We start from the raw sequence: 19,195 nt of genomic DNA on the forward strand, positions 1-19,195 counted from the left end.
TGACGACCAACATCGCTGTAAAATGTCAAAGACTGACTGCATGGACCCAAGATTCTCACTGCAAAAAGACCCCTCCACATCGGGAGAATTCTCCTACTGATGATTAGGCTATTTCACCTTCTAGCTCCACTGTGCCTTCTGGACAGTAGGGAAAAAGTACAAGGATGCTGCACCACGACTGTTTTGGGAAAGAAGAAGGAACACTCGCTCCACTGAAATTGCCAAAGTCCAGGAATTCCTGACTAGAAAGAACATTAAGAACTGACCCTGGTGAAGAAACAAAGAATTATACACTGGTGGGAGGACATTTGTGGGACCCATGTTTGGGAATGTGGTATTAATTGGATTTTGGGGTTTATTCTACAGGCTGCGCCCTGTGTTCTGGAGAGTGACTAATAACGTAACCCCCCTCCTATGCTATTAATGTCGATGCCTTTTGAAAGTACCTGAGAATAGTTAAATAACAGGTGTATTATAGTACTACACCAAGGAAAGATGGTATTGAATATCACTGAGGCTGGGAAGGCATTGCAGTGGGATCTAGTATGTTTAGGAATTCGGGATTTCCTGAATTACCAGATGATGGCCATTTGAAGTGATCTTGAGTACCAGACTTGGCCCACTGCCCTTACAGACGCATCAGAAATACCATCTGATCTGTGATCATGGAGACATACTTGGACACTTCCTGGGTGGAAGTGTGGCTTCCCAGGGCAGGATGTGCGCCCTTATAGGGGATGAATGCTGTACTTATGTCCCAGAAGACGCACAGGATATTAAAAAGTACATCCTGTCAGCCAAACAGGCTTTTAAACAGTGGAAGGCCCAGGAAAGGAAACCCACTATTTCTGATTCCCTCTGCGGCTGGTTACTTAACCTGGGAAAAATAGGGGAAGGCATTGTTCACCTCCTGCTCACTGGTGTGGTGTTGTGTATTGTTACTCTTCTCTTGCTTGCTTGCTGTAAAGCACTTCAGCTCCCTAGAGCTAAATCACATGTTATCCTTTAAATGTGAGAACACTCAGCCAAAAGTTTGTTGAGTATTCTCAAAGGAGGGAGTTGTTGGTGTCACTAAGCATAACCCTATGTAACTCAGGAGGGTGGAAGGCCACAAGAGTATGGAGCCTTCCTGGTTTTAGGCCTCAGCAGACAAGAGTCCCTCCATGTTTGAACTTTAATTGACCTAAAAGGCCAGGTGTAACAGCCGTTATCAGTTGCAACAGTTCTAACTGGTCTAAAGCAGAAATAATGAGGCCTGTGCACCTTTAGCAGAAGGACAAGATAACTTGCAGAAGGAAAACTTACTAACGAGCTGCCGCGGCCAAGATTACTTAATGCACCTGCGCTTACGTAATTGCTACAGGGGGAGGAAGGAGGAGGAGGGAGGGGAAACGGGGGATTGCTAGTCAGTGAGAAAAGTTCTCATGGATATAAAGGAACAGACTGCTTGTTTTAGGTGTGCTTGATCTGAGTCAATCTCCCTGCACCGCTTTGAGATCTCAAATAAACTTGGTTTGCTTCTCCGCCCTGGTGTGTTTATTGGCGCGGCACACCAGGCGACGGACCCCCCCGCTGTTGCTTGGCCTCAGGCAGTTATCTGCCAGCAACACTACCACACCTCTGCGCACATGTGGGGTATTAAGGGACATTCACGTCCTGAACTGGGCAACCAGAAAACCATGAACAAGCATTTTGGGCTTTTCTGAAGTATTTGCTTTCGTTATTCATGTTGTACAGCCAATTTTCCATGGTTGTTAATTTGCTTCACTAAAGAGGGATGTTTGTTGCAGTCTCATTTTGTACAAGGCATTTTCCCCGTCTGTACAAAAATAACTATCAATTTCTGTGGCCCATCAACACATTCTGTAAACTTCTGCTTGTGAGTCTTCTATGTTCTCTGTTTATTTTGTACCATGCAAAGAGTTCAGCACAGGGCCCTGCCGCCCTTCTTCACATGCACATGCTAACGATGAATGAGTCTTGCCAGGCACTAGATCCTGGCACAGAAGGAGTTAATAGCCTTTGCCCCAGTGTATTTTGCATGAGTGATTAGTGGTGGAAAGCTCCCAACTCCAGCTCCAAAGTGTGAAAATACAGCTCCCAGTTCCAAACAAAATAAAAGCACATCCCCTTCTCTAGCACTGCTCCAGAAAGGATCTCAAAGCACTCTCCAGACAGCAAGGAGCTAGGCCTGGCCATACTGCCAGCGTTATCATCACCATCTCCTGAGGTTCCACAGCAGGATTCCTGACACCCTGCCCCCTGCACGAGGCCCTGCAGGAAACAATTCCACGGCAGAGAACAGTGGGAACAGAATCGTTTTCCTTCCAGTGTCTCCCAAGCAGTGCAGTGTGGGGTTTGGCGCTGAGGAATCTCCCCAGACTCCAGCCCTGGTGCAGACAAGGGAAGCCGAGGTGTGCACTGGTGTCTCTTATCCCCATTGCAAGCGGGAGGAAATTGAGCCAGTGCACATGCAGCTTGGCTAGTCTACACTTGTAGCTTGCACTGGGTGGAGCTGTGTCAGTGGCTGAAATCAGGGCTCGCTCCCAATACAGACATAGAGCATGTTTCCCTCCCCACCCCAAGAAGCCGGGTGCAGCAGAAGAAACTGAAGACAATGTAGCAGATGGAGAAGTTTTTTGACAAACAAAAATTGCAACACTTTCATTTCAGTGGAAACGGAGCATCTGCTTTTTGGGCTCCTTTTCAAAGAAACCAAGAGCCCAGGAATTCCCCCAGCTTTTGTGACCACTCGAAACTAGGAAGAACCCCACACCAAAGCCAAGCACTGTGGAAAACGTGGGGGAGTCAGACCGGAATCAGAGTCTGTGATGGTTCCCATTTGCACAAAGAAATTGCCCACCTTCTTTTGGGCCTAGGGCAGACCAGGTTTGACCCGTGGTCCCGGTGCCTTGCTCCCTGAGTCAAGAGAAGTGGAGAAAGCTGCACCACTTGGAAGGAGGGAATGAGACTTGATTAGCCAATCCCGTGCCACTGGAGTCACCAGGACTGTCCCCATGGGAGCAGGTCCTACAAGACTCCAGTCTAGTCCTCCTAGTCTGACATTTGAGCGCTCGGGCAATAGGGACTGAGGGGGTGAACAGAGCAGGGTGGGATCCCCATCACTGGGCAAATGGCAAAGCAATCCTGAAAATAAAGGGTCTGGGAACAAAATTGTTCAGGGGCCTGCTTGATTTCACACCCAAAGAACACCCTGCCATCAGCACCCCCGCCTGGGGCAGCCCTGCCTGCAGCCAGCACACTGGCTGGGTGTACCTGCCCAGCAGGCTCATTAAGAGCAAGCTACTTTGGGTCATAGAGCAGTTGTATCGGGACCTGGTCATGGAGAAGGGAGAGCACAGCACGGAACCAATCATAGAATCATAGAACTGGAACGGACCTCGAGAGGTCATCTAGACCAGTTGTCTGCACTCAAAGCAGGACTGAGTATTATCTAGACCATCCCTGACAGGTGTTTGTCCAACCTGCTCTTAAAAACCTCCAGTCATGGAGATTCCACAAGCTCCCTAGGCAATTTGTTCCAGTGCTTAACCACCCTGACAGTTAGGAAGTTTTTCCTAATGTCCAACCTAAACCTCCCTTGCTGCAATTGCTTCTTGTCCTATCCTCAGAAGTTAACAAGAACAATTTTTCTCCCTCCTCCTTCTAACAACCTTTTATGTACTTGATAACTGTTATGTATATAACAAGTTATAACAAGTGGGGTTCCACAGGGGTCTGTTTTGGGACCGGTTCTGTTCAATATCTTCATCAACGACTTAGATGTTGGCATAGAAAGTACGCTTATTAAGTTTGCAGCCGGTACCAAACTGGGAGGGACTGCAACTGCTTTGGAGGACAGGGTCAAAATTCAAAATGATCTGGACAAATCAGAGAAATGGTCTGAGGTAAACAGGATGAAGTTCAATAAAGACAAATACAAAGTGCTCCACTTAGGAAGGAACAATCAGTTTCACACATACAGAATAGGAAGAGACTATCTAGGAAGGAGTATGGCAGAAAGAGATCTAGGGGTCATAGTGGATCACAAGCTAAATATGAGTCAACAGTGTGATACTGTTGCAAAAAAATCAAACGTGATTCTGGGATGCATTAACAGGTGTGTTGTAAACAAGACACGAGAAGTCCTTCTTCCGCTCTACTCTGCGCTGGTTAGGCCTCAACTGGAGTATTGTGTCCAGTTCTGGACACCTCATTTCAAGAAAGATGTGGAGAAATTGGAGAGGGTCCAGAGAAGAGCAACAAGAATGATTAAAGGTCTTGAGAACATGACCTATGAAGGAAGGCTGAAAGAATTGGGTTTATTTAGTTTGGAAAAGAGAAGACTGAGAGGGGACATGATAGCAGTTTTCAAGTATCTAAAAGGGTGTCATCAGGAGGAGGGAGTAAACTTGTTCACTTTAGCCTCTAATGATAGAGCAAGAAGCAATGCTTAAACTGCAGCAAGGGAGATTTAGGTTGGACATTAGGAAAAAGTTCCTAACTGTCAGGGTAGTTAAACACTGGAATAAATTGCCTAGGGAGGTTGTGGAATCTCCATCTCTGGAGATATTTAAGAGTAGGTTAGATAAATGTCTATCAGGGATGGTCTAGACAGTATTTGGTCCTGCCATGAGGGCATGGGACTGGACTCAATGACCTCTCGAGGTCCCTTCCAGCCCTAGAGTCTATGAATCTATGTCCCCCCTCTCAGTCTTCTCTTTTCCAGACTAAACATGCCCAATTTTTTCAATCTTGCTCTTCTCTGGACTTTCTCCAGTTTGTCCACATCCTTCCTGAAATCTGGCACCCAGAACTGGACACAATACTCCAGCTGAGGCCTAATCAGTGCGGACTAAAGCAGAAGATTTATTTCTTGTGTCTTGCTTACAACACTCCTGCTAATACACCCCAGAATGATGTTCACTTTTTTTGCAGTATTATACTGTTGACTCATGTTTATTTTGTGATCCACTATGACCCCCCAGATCCCTTTCTGCATTACTCCTTCTTAGGCAGTCATTTCCCATTTTGTATGCATGCAACTGATTGTTCCTTCCCAAGTGGAGAACTTTGTATTTGTCCTTATTGAATTTCATCCATTGGTTCAGACCATTTCTCCAGTTTGTCCAGATCATTTTGAATTATAATCCTATCCTCTCAAGTACTTGCAACCCCTTCCAGCTTGGTAGCCTTCACAAACTTTATCAGTGTACTCTCTATGCCTTTCTCTAAATCACTGATGAAGATATTGAACAGAACTGGACCCAGAACCGATCCCTGTGGGACCCCACTCATTATACCCTTCCAGTATGACTGTGAACCACTGATAACTACTCTGGGAACGGTTTTCCAGCCAGTTACCAATGCATTACTTCTCTGTAGATGTGGACAAGCCCGTGCTCCTGAGGCCAGGGGAGGTCCAGCTCCGCTCCGGAGGAGGAAGAGGAAGTGCTCAGCTGTTACTCTGCGGGCAGCAGCTTGGTGTTGGAAAGGAAGTCACTTGCCTCAGATGCCAGGCTGAGGCCACGGGCAGGCCTGTGAATGGGGGAATTGAAACAGGAGACTGGGGAAGACCCAGGATTTTCCACCACCACACAGGCCTCAGTCATGGCAAGGGTTTTTCTGAGGGGAAATCTCAATCCCCTGGACAGGCCTGGGAAAGCTGGCCAACAGCAGGACAAGAGATGGCCCTAGACAGACCAGCTGGTGGCTGCCTGGCTCCAGGGGAGCAGCCTCCTCTTCTCCAAGCACTAGGCAGCAAGGCCAGTGGGAAAGGCTAATTGGCTGGTCTGCAGCCCCACAGCTGCCTGTCCTTGTGTCCTGCTCCCACCCAGGGACTGCAACATGCCAGGACAGCAAGGCTGAATGGAGACCAATCCATCCGCTTTTCATCCCCTCTGGAGGCTCTTTCCAGGATGATCAGCTGTGCACCTCTGAGCTGGATGTCACCCAGAGGAGTTGGTGAGGGGCCATCACTGTGCTGTTACCTCGGGCTGTCCCAGTCCGTCTGTTGGGCCCACCTGTCATTTCTCACGTGACCGAGACAGCAGGCTCCTCCGGGCAGGGATTGTCTCTACCCTGCGTGTAGAGCACCTCGCAGGGCCCTGGCTCCCAGCATGGGGCCCTGTGTGCTACCGGGATACCAATAATGAGCAGTGAGAAGTGGGACAAGGAGATTTTTCCACTGGGGAATGGAGGGAGCTTCCCAAAAGCCACCCGCCCACCAGGCTGTAATGACTCAGCTGCTGAAGAGCCTGGACCTAGCACAGGGAGGACAGGGATGCTCTCTCTTCTCAGCCCTGGTGACCCAAACCGGGCTTCTGTCTGAGCACCAGCGCCAGGGGCGGGGCCAGAGCCTGGTGAGATGCTGAAGTCCAGCCTGTTACTTGCACCACATTGCTGCTCTGATTCCTTCTTAGCCGCACACACAAGCTAAGGCGGCCGCGTCCCAGCCCAGTGAGGATGGATGGAGAGACAGTGCATGTATCCCGAGCAGTATCCCGAGCAGCAAAGACACAGGGAAAACGGATATTGCTCACACAACCGAATGCAACCACCTCTGCAGAGCCAGTGGCCTGTCACGAAAAACGGGAAAGGTTAGGTTACCAATCTATGTGCATTTCTGGCAGGCAGCATTGCCCTGGGGGGAAAGGACTCTCCTTGAAAGTGCTAAATTGGGGTGAAATGGACAGGCTGTCTGGGTACAGACAGGCAGGTATGTCCAGTCACAGAGGACAAGCCTGTTTCTCAGACATGTTCCTGACACCTGTTCTCGTGTGCATTTGCTGGGTGTTTTCAGCAGCAGTGGGACTGATGAAAGAGGGACCTCCAGCTGCTTCCTCCTCCGGGCCAGTGGCTGAGGGCCCACAGATCACAAGGCCTGTCCTGTGCTGCCATTTAAGGGGACAATGTGTTGAGGGTAGGCTGTAATATTTCATGAAAAAGCAAGAGCCACCTCAGAGCTGCCCTCTCTTACCCTGATTCACCTGGCCTAGGCCAGAGAACACGGCCCCTCATAAGAACATAAGAATGGCCACACTGGCTCAGACTAAAGGTCCATCCAGCCCAGTATCCTGTCTACCGACCGTGACCAATGCCAGGTGTCCCAGAGGGAGTGAACCTAACAGGTAATTATCAAGTGATCTCTCTCCTGCCATCCATCTCCACCCACTGACAAACAGAGGCTAGGGACACCATTCCTTACCCATCCTGGCTAATAGCCATTTATGGACCTAACCACTATGAATTTATCCAGTTCTCTTTTAAACGCTGTTATAGTCCTAGCCTTCACAACCTCCTCAGGCAAGGAGTTCCACAGGTTTACTGTACGCTGCATGAAGAAGAACTTCTTTTTATTTGTTTTAAACCTGCTGCCCGTTAATTTAATTTGGTGACCCCTAGTTCTTATATTATGGGAACAAGTAAATAACATTTCCTTTTTCACTTTCTCCACATCACTCATGATTGTATATACCTCTATCATATCCCCCCTTAGTCTCCTCTTTTCCAAGCTGAAGAGTCCTAGCCTCTTTAATCTTTCCTCATATGGGACCCTCTCCAACCCCCTAATCATTTTAGTTCCCCTTCTCTGACCCTTTTCTAGTGCTAGAATATCTTTTTTGAGATGAGGCGACCACATCTGTACACAGTATTCAAGATGTGGGCGTACCATGGATTTATATAAGAGCAATAATATATTCTCAGTCTTATTCTTTATCCCCTTTTTAATGATTCCTAACATCCTGTTTGCTTTTTTGACCGCCTCTGCACACTGTGTGGACATCTTCAGAGAACTATCCACGATGACGCCAAGATCTTTTTCCTGACTCATTGTAGCCCCCATCATATTGTACGTATAGTTGGGGTTATTTTTTCCAGTGTGCATTACTTTACATTTATCCACATTAAATTTCATTTGCCATTTTGTTGCCCAATGACTTAGTTTTGTGAGATCTTTTTGAAGTTCTTCACAGTCTGCTTTGATCTTAACTATCTTTAGTAATTTTGTATTGTTTGCAAACTTCACCACCTCACTGTTTACCCCTTTCTCCAGATCATTTCTGATGCCTGTGAGCGGAGCAGAAGGCAGGAGCGGAAAGCAGACTGCAATGAAAAGAGCTGCAAGGGAAAAGGGATTGCCCTGCCCAAGGTTTACAAGTGGCACACGCCTCCCCAGTTTCAAAGTGACTTTTTTATATCGCAGCTGAATCAAACAGAGATTCTTAGGAGGGTCTGAGATAAAGATGCCCATGGCTAATGATCAGCCACCCCTGCTCCCTGTCCTGGAGGAAATGAACCAGTGCAGCCTCTCACCTTGCAGCATCAGTATCTCTGGCTTCGCAGCATCACATGTTTCTATTATGGAACCGCATGTAGCCACTTTCCATGTTGCTCATGGAGCCACTGACTGTGAACGGCGGGGCCAGCTCCATTTCCACAGACTTCAGGCTGCTAAAGGGAGCCAGAGAGAGGCAGATGCCTGATGGAGCTGCTCCAGGACATTAATACACACACATGATTTATTTGTACAGGGGCTGCATTGACAAGTCCTGAGAAGCCCAAGTGCTGCAGATAGTTATCATGGATGGAGCAGACTGGGGCCACCTGTGTTACATGCAGAAATGCCCCGACAGGCCCCAGTATCCCAACCCTGGAATCTCCATCTCAAGCTGAGGGGCCCCAGTCACCCAGAGAACTGCAGCTCAGATGCTGCAGATGTGCTAGTCCAGAGGCAGAGACCAGACCCCACCTAGGGTTTGGGATTTGGGTCTGAAGCTGAGTCAACACTGGGCTTGGCTCTAGCAGCTGAAATCTGGCAAGCTGTTGGCATGGGACTGCAACCCCAAATGCAGCTCCCACCTGTCAGTGCACGGCACTGAGGCTGGGCTGCTGCCTGACAGGCACGCATGAGGGGTATTTAGCAGAGTAATGGGCCCTGCACTTCCTTTGCCTTCCCACTCCTGGGACTCGCAAAGTACAGGCACGAGGAGCAAGAGACCAGCACCTCCTCCAAACCTAACTCTTCCCCAGGGCGCACCGGGAGGGGAGACAGATGCACCGGCCACTCTTTCCCCCAGATCACAGCCAGGCAAACTGTCCTCCTCTGCCAAGCTTAGCAGATAACACTGGGGGAAACTGCTGAACTACCCTCTCCTGCCCCCAGGAGAGGCCTGAGGCAATTCACCGCACATGCCTGCCAAAGGGCATTAAATATACTCACCAGATGTGATACAGGTTGAAAACAAAATTAGGACCTGGGCAGGAAAAAAGGGAGAGAGGAGAGGAGACCGTTAGGGGGAAGGAGAAGCCCTGCAGCCTGCAGACTACACAATGCACCCATATCCATGGCATGGAGTAGCTACACGGCACTAGGAAGCAGTAAGCGAGAAATGCCCATTCCTGGCCTACACTGTCCTGACCTGCCTGCTTTGTGCGTCTCACTGGATATCAGCGAGGACGGATGGTGTCCACAGAGCCAGACAAGGGAGATGGTGTGATGTGTGATGGGGAGCTCCCTAGGCTCAGACAGTGACTTCTCCACTCCAGAACCCTGCCTGCCCCAGGCCCAATTCTAACCACCCTGCAGACTCCATTGCCCTTTAAGCCAGGGCGGTCCATGCTCCTGGACAAGCTGAGCCATGGGAGCTCTGGCTTGGCCTCTGGGTCTCTGGCTTCATACACAGCAGCTCCTTGGGAATGATCTACCCAACTGAAGCTGTGGCCACTAGGCTGCTAACTCAGACTAATGGCCATGTGTTCCTCACTTGCCCTCACTCTCTCCCTCGGTGGCTAAAGGCACAGGGTCAGTGGGTTGCACAGTCCAGGCGTTTGTGGACACAATGGGTCAGCCCCGCAGCCGTGTGTGCCACCGCATGCTCTGAGCAAAGCACAAGTTAACAAAGCAACCACTGCTCCCAAGGCAGGTGTAAATTAGTGCAAAGGGCAGGAACCTTTAGCTCCACATTTACTTGCAAAAATGCCTCTCTGGATAATGGAATGTGTAAACGCTCCATTGGTGCAAATGTCAGTGCTGATTTACACCAGCTGAGGATCTGGCCCTGCTTTCTGTCTCGGCCAGACAGTGCCACAAACATGCAATTCAGCACCCCTACTAAGGAGCCCGGTGATACAGGGTCTTTGGTCTCTAGCCCGCAGACACTGACCCAGAGGGTCCCTCGCTCCAGCCAGCTTGCTCTAGGATGGTCCCAGCCTCTAACTGCCAGCTGTCCTGCCAGCTGGGACCAGGAGCTCCTGCCAGCCAGGAAAGCTGAGTGGCACGGGAGTGGGGGCTGTGCTGATTCACCATGTTCAGCCCCTCTGGCTATCTGCAGCACCAGCCTGGCTTGCCTTTGTCTGAAAACAAGCCATGCTGTTGTCCCAGATCCTTGCTAGTTGGTGAGATTATGCGTGGAGGCTCCCTGTGGGGATAGATAAAGTCCAGGGGGTTCTCTGCTCTGAAACCTTTCAGGCACATATAACCCTGTCCCTTTTCCCTGGTTCGGGCCAGGCAGGTATGCTATTGACAGGCATTGCTCCAGCATATAGCACTGGGACCTTCCTTAACAGACTGAAAACGGTTTCCAGCACTGAGAGCTCAGCTGCTTTCAAGGCAGGCTGGTAGGGTGCCCAGGGCCCTGGCTGGGAGCTCGTGAGCGCTGCATGAATGGGGAGATAGTGGACTACAGGACTTCAGCGCCTCCTTTTGTGTGCTGGTCTGAGTCACCGGGAACAGGCACAGAGCTTCCCAAAGGGGAATGCACCCAGCGCTCCTTTTGGACCAACTGCATGGGCCTCTCCTGACTCACTTTGGACGGCCTAGACCCTGGGAACACACCGCAAAGCAGCCCTTCGGGAGTAAGGGTTCCACTCAAGGAGTCTTTGGGATTCTGAAAAGCCAAGCTCCCGTCTGCTCTGCATGGGCACTAAAGATCCAGCTTTGCAAGACAGCTGGGTGCCCTGCAGTCTGTCCAAAACCTCCTGCCTCCATAATATCCTGGAAGATGGTGGGTGCTGCTTGGCTGCTTCCTGCTCCCAGGGCTGGAGCAATTCCTGCCCACGGGTTGCTTGTTGTGCACACAGGAAAGGGCAGGCACTGTCCGCCCTTCTGAATGCGACCTGGGGAGGCGTCAGCAGAGCATCATGCAGCAGGGGACAGACGCTGGATGCTGCGCTCCTGGCCCTAGTCTCAGTGGGATGAACACTCCCTGTCTCACTCAGCAATGCCCGGGCAGCACAGAGACTCACCAGCTGTGCCACACAGCTAGCTTGGATCTGGACTAGACACACAAATGTGAAATCCTTGTGCAGGGTCCCGCAGGAGCCCCTTCTCTGACCAGGGCACTGTCCCATCAGCACTCCCATTGTCTAGGGGGCAGTCCCCGCTCAGAGCCAGACACAGGAACGTACATGGAGATGTTCAGAGGGGACTATGGTAGTGGTGTCCTCTGCTAAAGGCTCAGTACATGCCTCTGCTTAAGCCCTTCTCCACTGCTCCATACTTACGATGCCAGCCTGGTCCTCTCAGGTACCACTTAAGAATGGTGTAGCTCAGGATACCCAGGAGCAGCAAGGCCAGGCCGATGCCCAGGATAAGCCCAAGGATGCTGATGGGCTCGGTTCCTGCAAGTCAGAAACAGGACATGCTCTGCAGAGGAACATTCCCAAGAGGCTGGGGAGGTGACCTGGAGCTCTGGTGCTCAGTGCTGCAAGGAGGTGGGTCCTGGGGACCGGGGTGGGCAACAGAGCCCTTCCCTGCCACCTCACCGGTTGCACTGTTCTTCTTAAGGCATGGTGAGATTGTGCATGGCATTACTACTATGTAGACAATACCTAACGCAGCACAGCAGGGCCAACCCTCTGGGGCTTCTTGAGTCTCAGGGATCCAGGATTGTTCTTAAAGCCCCAGCTCTTGGAGTCACAGGATTGTGGGAGAATCCCAGCTTTCATTTTTAAAGAAACTAAATCCTCTCCTGTCTGATGACCCCACCCCCACCAGGTCAGTGGGTCCAGGCCAATGGTCCTTGGGCATCTGCAGCAGTGACACAGGGTATCTGGTAGGAAACAACCTTGCTCCCTGCTTGTTCCCTTTGACCCTCATGGAGGAGCAAGAGTCTCTTCCCCTCCTTTATCTTGTCTAGTTAGACTGTGAGCTCGTTGGGGCAGGGACTGTCTCTCACAGTGCCTGCGCAGCGCCTGGCACCATGGAGCTCTGGCTCAACCATGGCCTCTCAGCACGCCCGTCACACACACGTGCTGCTAAGGAGCGATGGGGGCTTTGGGAGATGGGAGTCCAGCACTGGCAAGTGCAAGGAGCCATGTTTGCACACACAGAGAAGTGCTCGTGCTTGCAGCTCTCCCATGTTCACCCCAAAGGCAGGAGCGGGATGGGGATATTTGCAGGTGTAACAGTCTCTGTGCTGGAAAATCGGCCCGGAAAGGGAGCATGACGTCTCCACAGTGAGTATGGGCAGCGTAGGAGACTCTCTGCCTTCAGTCTAAACAGGAAGCTGTGCTGGCTGTAAACAGAATTCCTCATTCCTCAGGAGCAGGACCCAGGAGTTGTCAATTCCCGGCTATTCCTGGCCTACATTGACCGCCAGGAGGTGACCGGGTTTGACCTCAGCTCTGGGGGCCCCGAGGGTCCCCCAGGCTCAGGCTGCTCACTCACAGCTCTGCAATTCCTTCCCAGCATGGCCAGGCCCTGCTGCACCTAGCTGAGACTGGGACACAGCCATGGGGAAGGGCCTGGTGCTGAGCCCAGATAAGAGGGTCCTGGCTGGACGGGGGGCAGCAGGGAGGGCAAGGATTGTGGGGCCCCCTTATCAGGGGACAGAGCCTGCTTGTCCCACATGGCGCTCGTTCAGAGGGGTGAGCCAGCCCTTCCTGGGACATGCCCTTTGCCATGCCCATGGTCCAGCCGTGGAAGCAGGGCCAGGGGCACGTTTCGTTTGTATTTCAATCAACACAAGTTAGCACAATTTGTCTCTCAGCCTGAGTCTGCACTTTTCAGCCCAAACAAGTCAGCTCCAGTCCTGCCTGCGTGCCCATAGCCCAGGGCAGGAGGGGGACCTGCTGCCTCTGTCGTCCCAGACGGGGCAGTCACAGGTTCGCAGCCCAGGGGAAGCAGCTGGTGGTTGCCTGCTCACCTCTGCTCCCCAGCAGCCCTGTGGCCAAAGCTGCTCAGTCTCCGGCAGGTTTAGGAGAAGTCGGAAGGTGGGGCAAGAGCTGTGAAAGCACAAACATCACGGGGGGCAAGGACACACTCAGACGTGCAGGGCAGAGCTGCCCAGTGGTTTGGTCACGGTGCCCCCTGCGCTCTGGGGAGGCTCCCAGGACCACCTGGGATTCAGCCCCTTTGCTCAACTTCACCATGCCACCCCAAACCTGGGCCTGGCCGAGGGCCCCCCTGGCCTCCTCTTCGCTGCCACTCTCAGCTCCAGCAGGGCCTGACTCTCCTCACGGCTCGGTTCCTGGCGCCAGATGCCGGATCCAGTGCACCACCCTGTCGGACAGCTCCATCAGCCCCCGGCAGCGCCGCCAGCAGCAGCATGTCTTCCCGGGCAGGGCAATTACTGGGCAGCCGCCCCCCCAGCGGCCATGCCCTGCTGTGGCACTCCGAGTTTTACCCACCAGGCCAGCAGAACCCCATCTCGATGCTGTGCCGTCCCATCCCCACTGCACTAACGTCCCTCTCGCCCTGGAGCCTGAGGGCACAGACCCTGGGGCGGGGAGCCATGGGCAGGGGACTGGGGGCCTGCAGCAGCCCTTTGATAAAACACCCTCGCAAAAGGACAGTGGGAGCGGGCTGATCCCTGCCATGGAGGGGAGTCACCCCTTTCTGGATAACCCGACGGCAACGATTCATCCCAGGCCTGGGGCAGATACTTCAGAGGCGTAAATCTTTGCCTCTGGAAGGAGCCAATGGCCCCACCTGTCTAGCACAAAAGGGCCACAGCCCCCATCCCTGCAGCGGGCTCTCCGCCCAGCACCCCATTTCCAGGGACCCTGGGGCCGCCGGGCTGAGCTGTCCATACAATCAGTGTGTATTCCAGGGTCTCCCTAGTCATGGGCTCCATCCGCAGCCAAAGAGCAGCTTCCTAGTCTCCGCTCCCTGCCAGCCAGGCACCCCAGTGAGTGCTGGCCCAGCCACAGGCTCTGCGGGGCTCCCTGGGGGAAAAGCCGGGCAGCACACCCCAGCTCTTAGCATGGCTGGAGCTATTTCCCTGAGCTGTGTGACAGTGACAGGGGCAGCTCTAGGTATTTTGCCGCCTCAAGCATGGCAGGCAGGCTTCCTCCGATGGCTTGCCTGTGGGAGGTCCCCAGTCCTGCGGATTTGGCAGCAGCCTGCGGGAGGTCTGCCGAAGCCGCGGGACCAGTGGACCCTCCGCAGGCATGCCACCGAAGGCAACCTGCCTGCCACCCTCGCGGCAACTGGCAGAGTGCCCCCCACGGCTTGCCGCCCCAGGCACACGCTTGGTGTGCTGGTGCCTGGAGCCGCCCCTGGACACTGATGGGTCTGGTGAGCTCAGGGCAGGCGAAGGGGAACTGCTGATGGTCTCAGGTTCCAAAACACGGGCTCAACCTGGAACGGGACTGCAGGGGCCTTCCCCAAGCCAGCTGTTACCCGCAGCCTGAGCAGCTGGGTCACACACACAGCGCGAGGGACATGTCTGCCTGCTCTGCGCTCTCAGCCCCCTGCTTGAGTCATTCTTCCAGCTGTGCCAGGCCCCTGCAAGGGAGAGTGGAAACCCCCTCGCTGCCGGACGCACTCACCCCTCAGGCAGGCAACCTCCCCGCACCGGGAGCGGCTCCACACAGGACCATTGCTGGTCGAGGTGCAGCAGGGAGGGGGACGCTGTTCACAGGTGACTGTATCCAGGGGCGGCTCAAGGCATTTCGCTGCCCCAAGCACAGCAGGCAGGGTGCCTTGGGCCGCTTGCCTGTGGGAGGTCCAGATGCCGCAGGACCAGCGGACCTCCTGCAAGCAAGCCGCCAAAGGCACCCTGCCTGCCGCCCCGCGGTGCCAGCAGAGCGCCCCCCGTGGCTTGCCGCCCCAAGCATGCACTTGGCGTGCTGGGGCCTGGAGCCGCCCCTGACTGTCTCTGCCCAGCCACAGTCAAAACCCCACAAAGAGCTGCCCAGAGGAAGCCGTTCACAGGGAACAACAAGTGCTATCAGCCCTACAAAACCCAGGCGCTTTGTGCATATTCCTGAACCTTGTCTACTACAGGCTTCTTCTCGCTTCACTGATGCTTTATCTATACAGCTACACCGGCCTTTGTACCAGCCGTCTCCTAGGAGCTAACACAACTGGAGCCAGTGTTCAGACACCCAGCACAGCCGTGGCCAGTTCTCTGGCCCCCTTTTCTAAATGAGGAAAGAGTGATTTATAGCAAAGGCTACCTCCCACTTCAGCTGGGCTCAGGGAACTCAGCATCTCCTCTGTGCCTGCCATGGCACCCTACAGTCGCCACCTGCTCCCCCGTTAGCACCCTGTTCAGCCAGACACCTGCAATGGCTTTCCCACAGACACTGCACTGTAGCCATTAACCCTTGAGACAGAGGCTGGAACACAGCTCAGTAACGAGGTTTGGGCCCATACGCAAAGCACGATCCAACCAGGATTGCCACGAAGCTCCTAGAAATAGATGAATTGCAAATGTGGAGGATGACTATGGTATAAAAGAGTCCTCGAAAACAGTCACCTCCATGCTGTGGATCAGCCCTGGTGCACAGTTTGCCTAGCACGGCTCTCAGACAGAAAATCCCTGACTGTACCGGTCAAGAAATGGGGCAGGAAGCCTGCCAGCAACAAGTGTGGTTAGACACAGCCACTACCAGCACCATTCTGCCCTTCCGTGGGCTTTCTGCAACTCCAGGGGTTACAGTGGATGAGAAGCTGGATATGAGTCAACACTGTGCCCTTGTTGCCAAGAAGGTTAACGGCATTTTGGGCTGTATAAGTAGGGGCATTGCCAGCAGATTGACGGACGTGATCATTCCCCTCTATTCGACATTGGTGAGGCCTCATCTGGAGTACTGTGTCCAGTTTCGGGCCCCACACTACAAGAAGGATGTGGAAAAATTGGAAAGAGTCCAGCGAAGGGCAACAAAAATGATTAGGGGGCAAGAGCACATGACTTATGAGGCGAGGCTGAGGGAACTGGGATTGTTTAGTCTGCAGAAGAGAAGGATGACAGGGGATTTGTAGCTGCTTTCAACTACCTGAAGGGGAGTTCCAAAGAGGATGGATCTAGACTGTTCTCAGTGGTACCTGATGACAGAACAAGGAGCAGTGGGAGAGGTTTAGGTTGGATATTAGGAAAAACTTTTTCACTAGGAAAGTGATGAAACACTGGAATGGGTTCCCTAGGGAGGTGGTGGAATCTCCTTCCTTAGAGATTTTTAAGGTCAGGCTTGACAAAGCCCTGGCTGGGATGATTTAGTTGGGGATTGGTCCTGTATTGAGCAGGGGGTTGGACTAGATGACCTCCTGAGGTCTCTTCCAACCCTGATATTCTATGATTCTATGATTCCAACACTGCCAACTTTTGCAGCGTAGGCCAGTTGTTTTCAACCTTTTTTCATTTGCAGACCCCTAAAAAATGGTGAATGGAGGTGTGTACCCCTATGGAAATTCTTGGACAGTCTGCAGTTCCCCAGGGATCTGCGGACCATAGGTTTAAAACCACTAGTGTAAGGTGTTTTTCGTAAACCCCAGCTGCCGGAGTCACATGATGATGGGAGACTTTCCTGTCTCCTGTTTTTAAAAAGCAGGTTTCTAGCCCTTGTGTTTGCAGAGCAGAGCTTGGAAACGTGACCCCTAAAGGCTCAGAAACCAGAAGGCCAAGAAAACAAAACCAAATTATTATGTATTGTTCCATTTCCTATGTATCCTTATATTGTATATAATTGTGTACGTCATTGGTGTAACTATTCATGATTTCACTATATGATGCATTTTATTATTATATAAATCCTATGAGTTTTCAGCTCATCTCAGGATTTGGCTGGGGTCAGCGATGCTGTCACTCAGTCACACAACCCAACTAGCCAGTGTGGGCAAGCACAAATCTCTAGTCAAGAATTTCTCACTGTCTGGTCAGTGAAAAGTACAGTAATGCATTGGCTGATGTGCTAATGGCACTGCTGCCCTCTACTGGCGGGAATCAGAACTGTTCGATGGGTGTGTCATAGACCCCCATGCAGCTGACAGCTAAGGGGGATTCTCTTAGGGGCCTTATGCTTTTAGAATAGGAGCAGCTGAGTTCTGTCCCTGTGAAATTATAAACAGCCACAATGTACTGCACAGTGACAGCTGTGATGTCCTAGCTGGCCACAGCTTGTTACAGTGCATGAGAAAGAAGCCTGCAGGGTTTGTTAATATCATGGAGCATCCGTGCCCCCTTCCATCTCCTACTGCCATGCAGCATAGTAAAGGGGCCCTGCTGCTTTGATTTCAGAGCTCTCTCCCCATGGACTGCTCTGTGGCCTCTGAACCCACCCAGAACACTCTGGAGTAGCCTGGACCAGCTTTGTGCGTGGGTCAGATCCCCATGCCTTGGCTCAGGGGCAGCAGCACCTGCCAGCTGCAAGTTCCCATAATGAGGCAGCAGAGAGGAAGCCCTAACAAGCTAAAATTAGATAAAAATGCCCCTGGGATGAGAATATTTCCCCAGGAGATTCCAGCATTTGCACCAATGCTAGATGCCAGCATTGGTGCAGCCCAGTGAGACCCAGCTAATGCCCTGCGGAGATGTGGCTCCTGGTGCTATTAACACCCCCGCTTTCAGAGGGCAGCGGCAGGACTTGTTGAAGCAGAGTCCAGATTTCCTGCCCACAGCTAGGCAAGGCAGGGGCATAAAATAGGGTGGCTGTGCATGGGCACTCCTCACCCCCACACACCACAGAACCCTGCTCCTCTGCCTCACTTGGGAACATGGACAGTGTGGTCTGGAAACTGCAAGGGTCCGCTGAGCGCAGCTGGAACGGGAGAGCAGCAAGCCTCCAAATGCTCAGACACTGCAGCGCTGGGGGCCAGGAGAGAGACTGAGGACCCCAGTCCCTGTTCTCAGCGTGTCACCACGTCTGTTCTGATCTGGGCTTTGCATGCACAAGCACGTGGCAGTGGGACATTGACTGCACCACCCTGCCTCACTGTGCCTCTGAGTTAACCTGACAGGACTCATTTCTCCGGCCGGCCGGAGGAAGACGTGGAGACTTCGCCTCAAGGCGCTGGCTCGCACTTGCCTCCACATCCCGGTAGGCAGTGACTAAAAGTCAGTGCTGGCCAACACAAAATGAGCTGCTGGGTTAAGTCCAGAGTTCCTCAGAGCCAGGTGTTACCTGCATCACAACCAGAGAGACCCCAAGTGTGGCAATGGGCCTGCGTGGGGACCAGCCGTCGCTCATCCCTGTTGGCCTGGGTCTGGATTGGAACCTGTGAGCCAACTCTGTTACCAGCTCCCAGAACCGCCCAGTTCTCTGAATTAAACTGGTCGATAGCTAGGTAAAAATGGCACCTACTGACTCCACACCTCTGCTCCCTGCAGGTCAGAATCAGACCTGCTCCCTGTTCCCTCCTCTGAGCTCTCACTATGGATACAGCAGAGGGCGCTGGGTTCTGTTCTGCCTCACACATCATCAGCCGAGCAGCCAGCGCACCCCGGACAGAACTTTCCCTGAGGGGTGTGGGGGCAGGAGGATCACGGCAGGGGGTCGAAGCCTGGACGGAGTTTGCTGTCCGAGTGGCAAGAAAACCATCCTTGGACTTGCAAACTGACCACATTCTTGCTGGGCCACTGGAGCAATAATTAATCCATGGGCCTGTGGCCTTGTGACTGCCACTGTGCATGACCAGAGAATGTTCTGTGCAATGTGCAAACCTGCTCAGCAAACCAAGGGGGCTGGGTGTACACCGAGATCCACCAGCATAGACAGGCTTCATATAGGGGCTCCAGGGTCACTAATTCATGCATCAGTTCAGCATGTTTGGAAACCTAGGGCCAAGCTCGCAAGCACAAGGAGTTTGGTAGTTTCAGTGCATCTTCCGCCTAGAGATCTCCCTGCATCACAAAATCCACCATGCTGCGTGGTACGGGGAGCCGTCTTCACATGCAATCTCCTGCATCCAGAGTGTAGCACAACGAGACTGAACCGGGCCGCCCAGAGGATTCAGGGGGCCTGGGGCAAA

At 52.7% G+C, this 19,195-nt stretch overlaps 1 protein-coding gene across 3 annotated transcripts in view; it reads right to left on the reverse strand.

The window, feature by feature from the left end:
* Positions 1-19,195, reverse strand: part of LOC127033746 (transmembrane protease serine 13-like) — a 92,488-nt gene that overhangs the window by 56,663 nt on the left and 16,630 nt on the right. The window contains exons 2-5 of one of the 3 annotated variants that reach the window (XM_050921908.1): positions 11,506-11,622; positions 9,224-9,257; positions 8,317-8,454; positions 5,206-6,578 (exon numbers count right to left, since the gene is read on the reverse strand). The exons of 1 other annotated variant lie outside the window; for it this stretch is intronic. In XM_050921908.1, coding sequence (XP_050777865.1) covers positions 8,349-8,454; positions 9,224-9,257; positions 11,506-11,622 — 257 coding nt within the window. In that variant the 3' untranslated portion in view covers positions 5,206-6,578; positions 8,317-8,348. Of the gene's footprint in view, positions 1-5,205; positions 6,579-8,316; positions 8,455-9,223; positions 9,258-11,505; positions 11,623-19,195 lie in introns of those variants that run through there. One more of the 3 variants, XM_050921909.1, reaches the window with a different exon arrangement.

The sequence above is a fragment of the Gopherus flavomarginatus genome, chromosome 13 (assembly GCF_025201925.1).
Source record: "Gopherus flavomarginatus isolate rGopFla2 chromosome 13, rGopFla2.mat.asm, whole genome shotgun sequence".
Taxonomy (NCBI): Eukaryota; Metazoa; Chordata; order Testudines; family Testudinidae; genus Gopherus; species Gopherus flavomarginatus.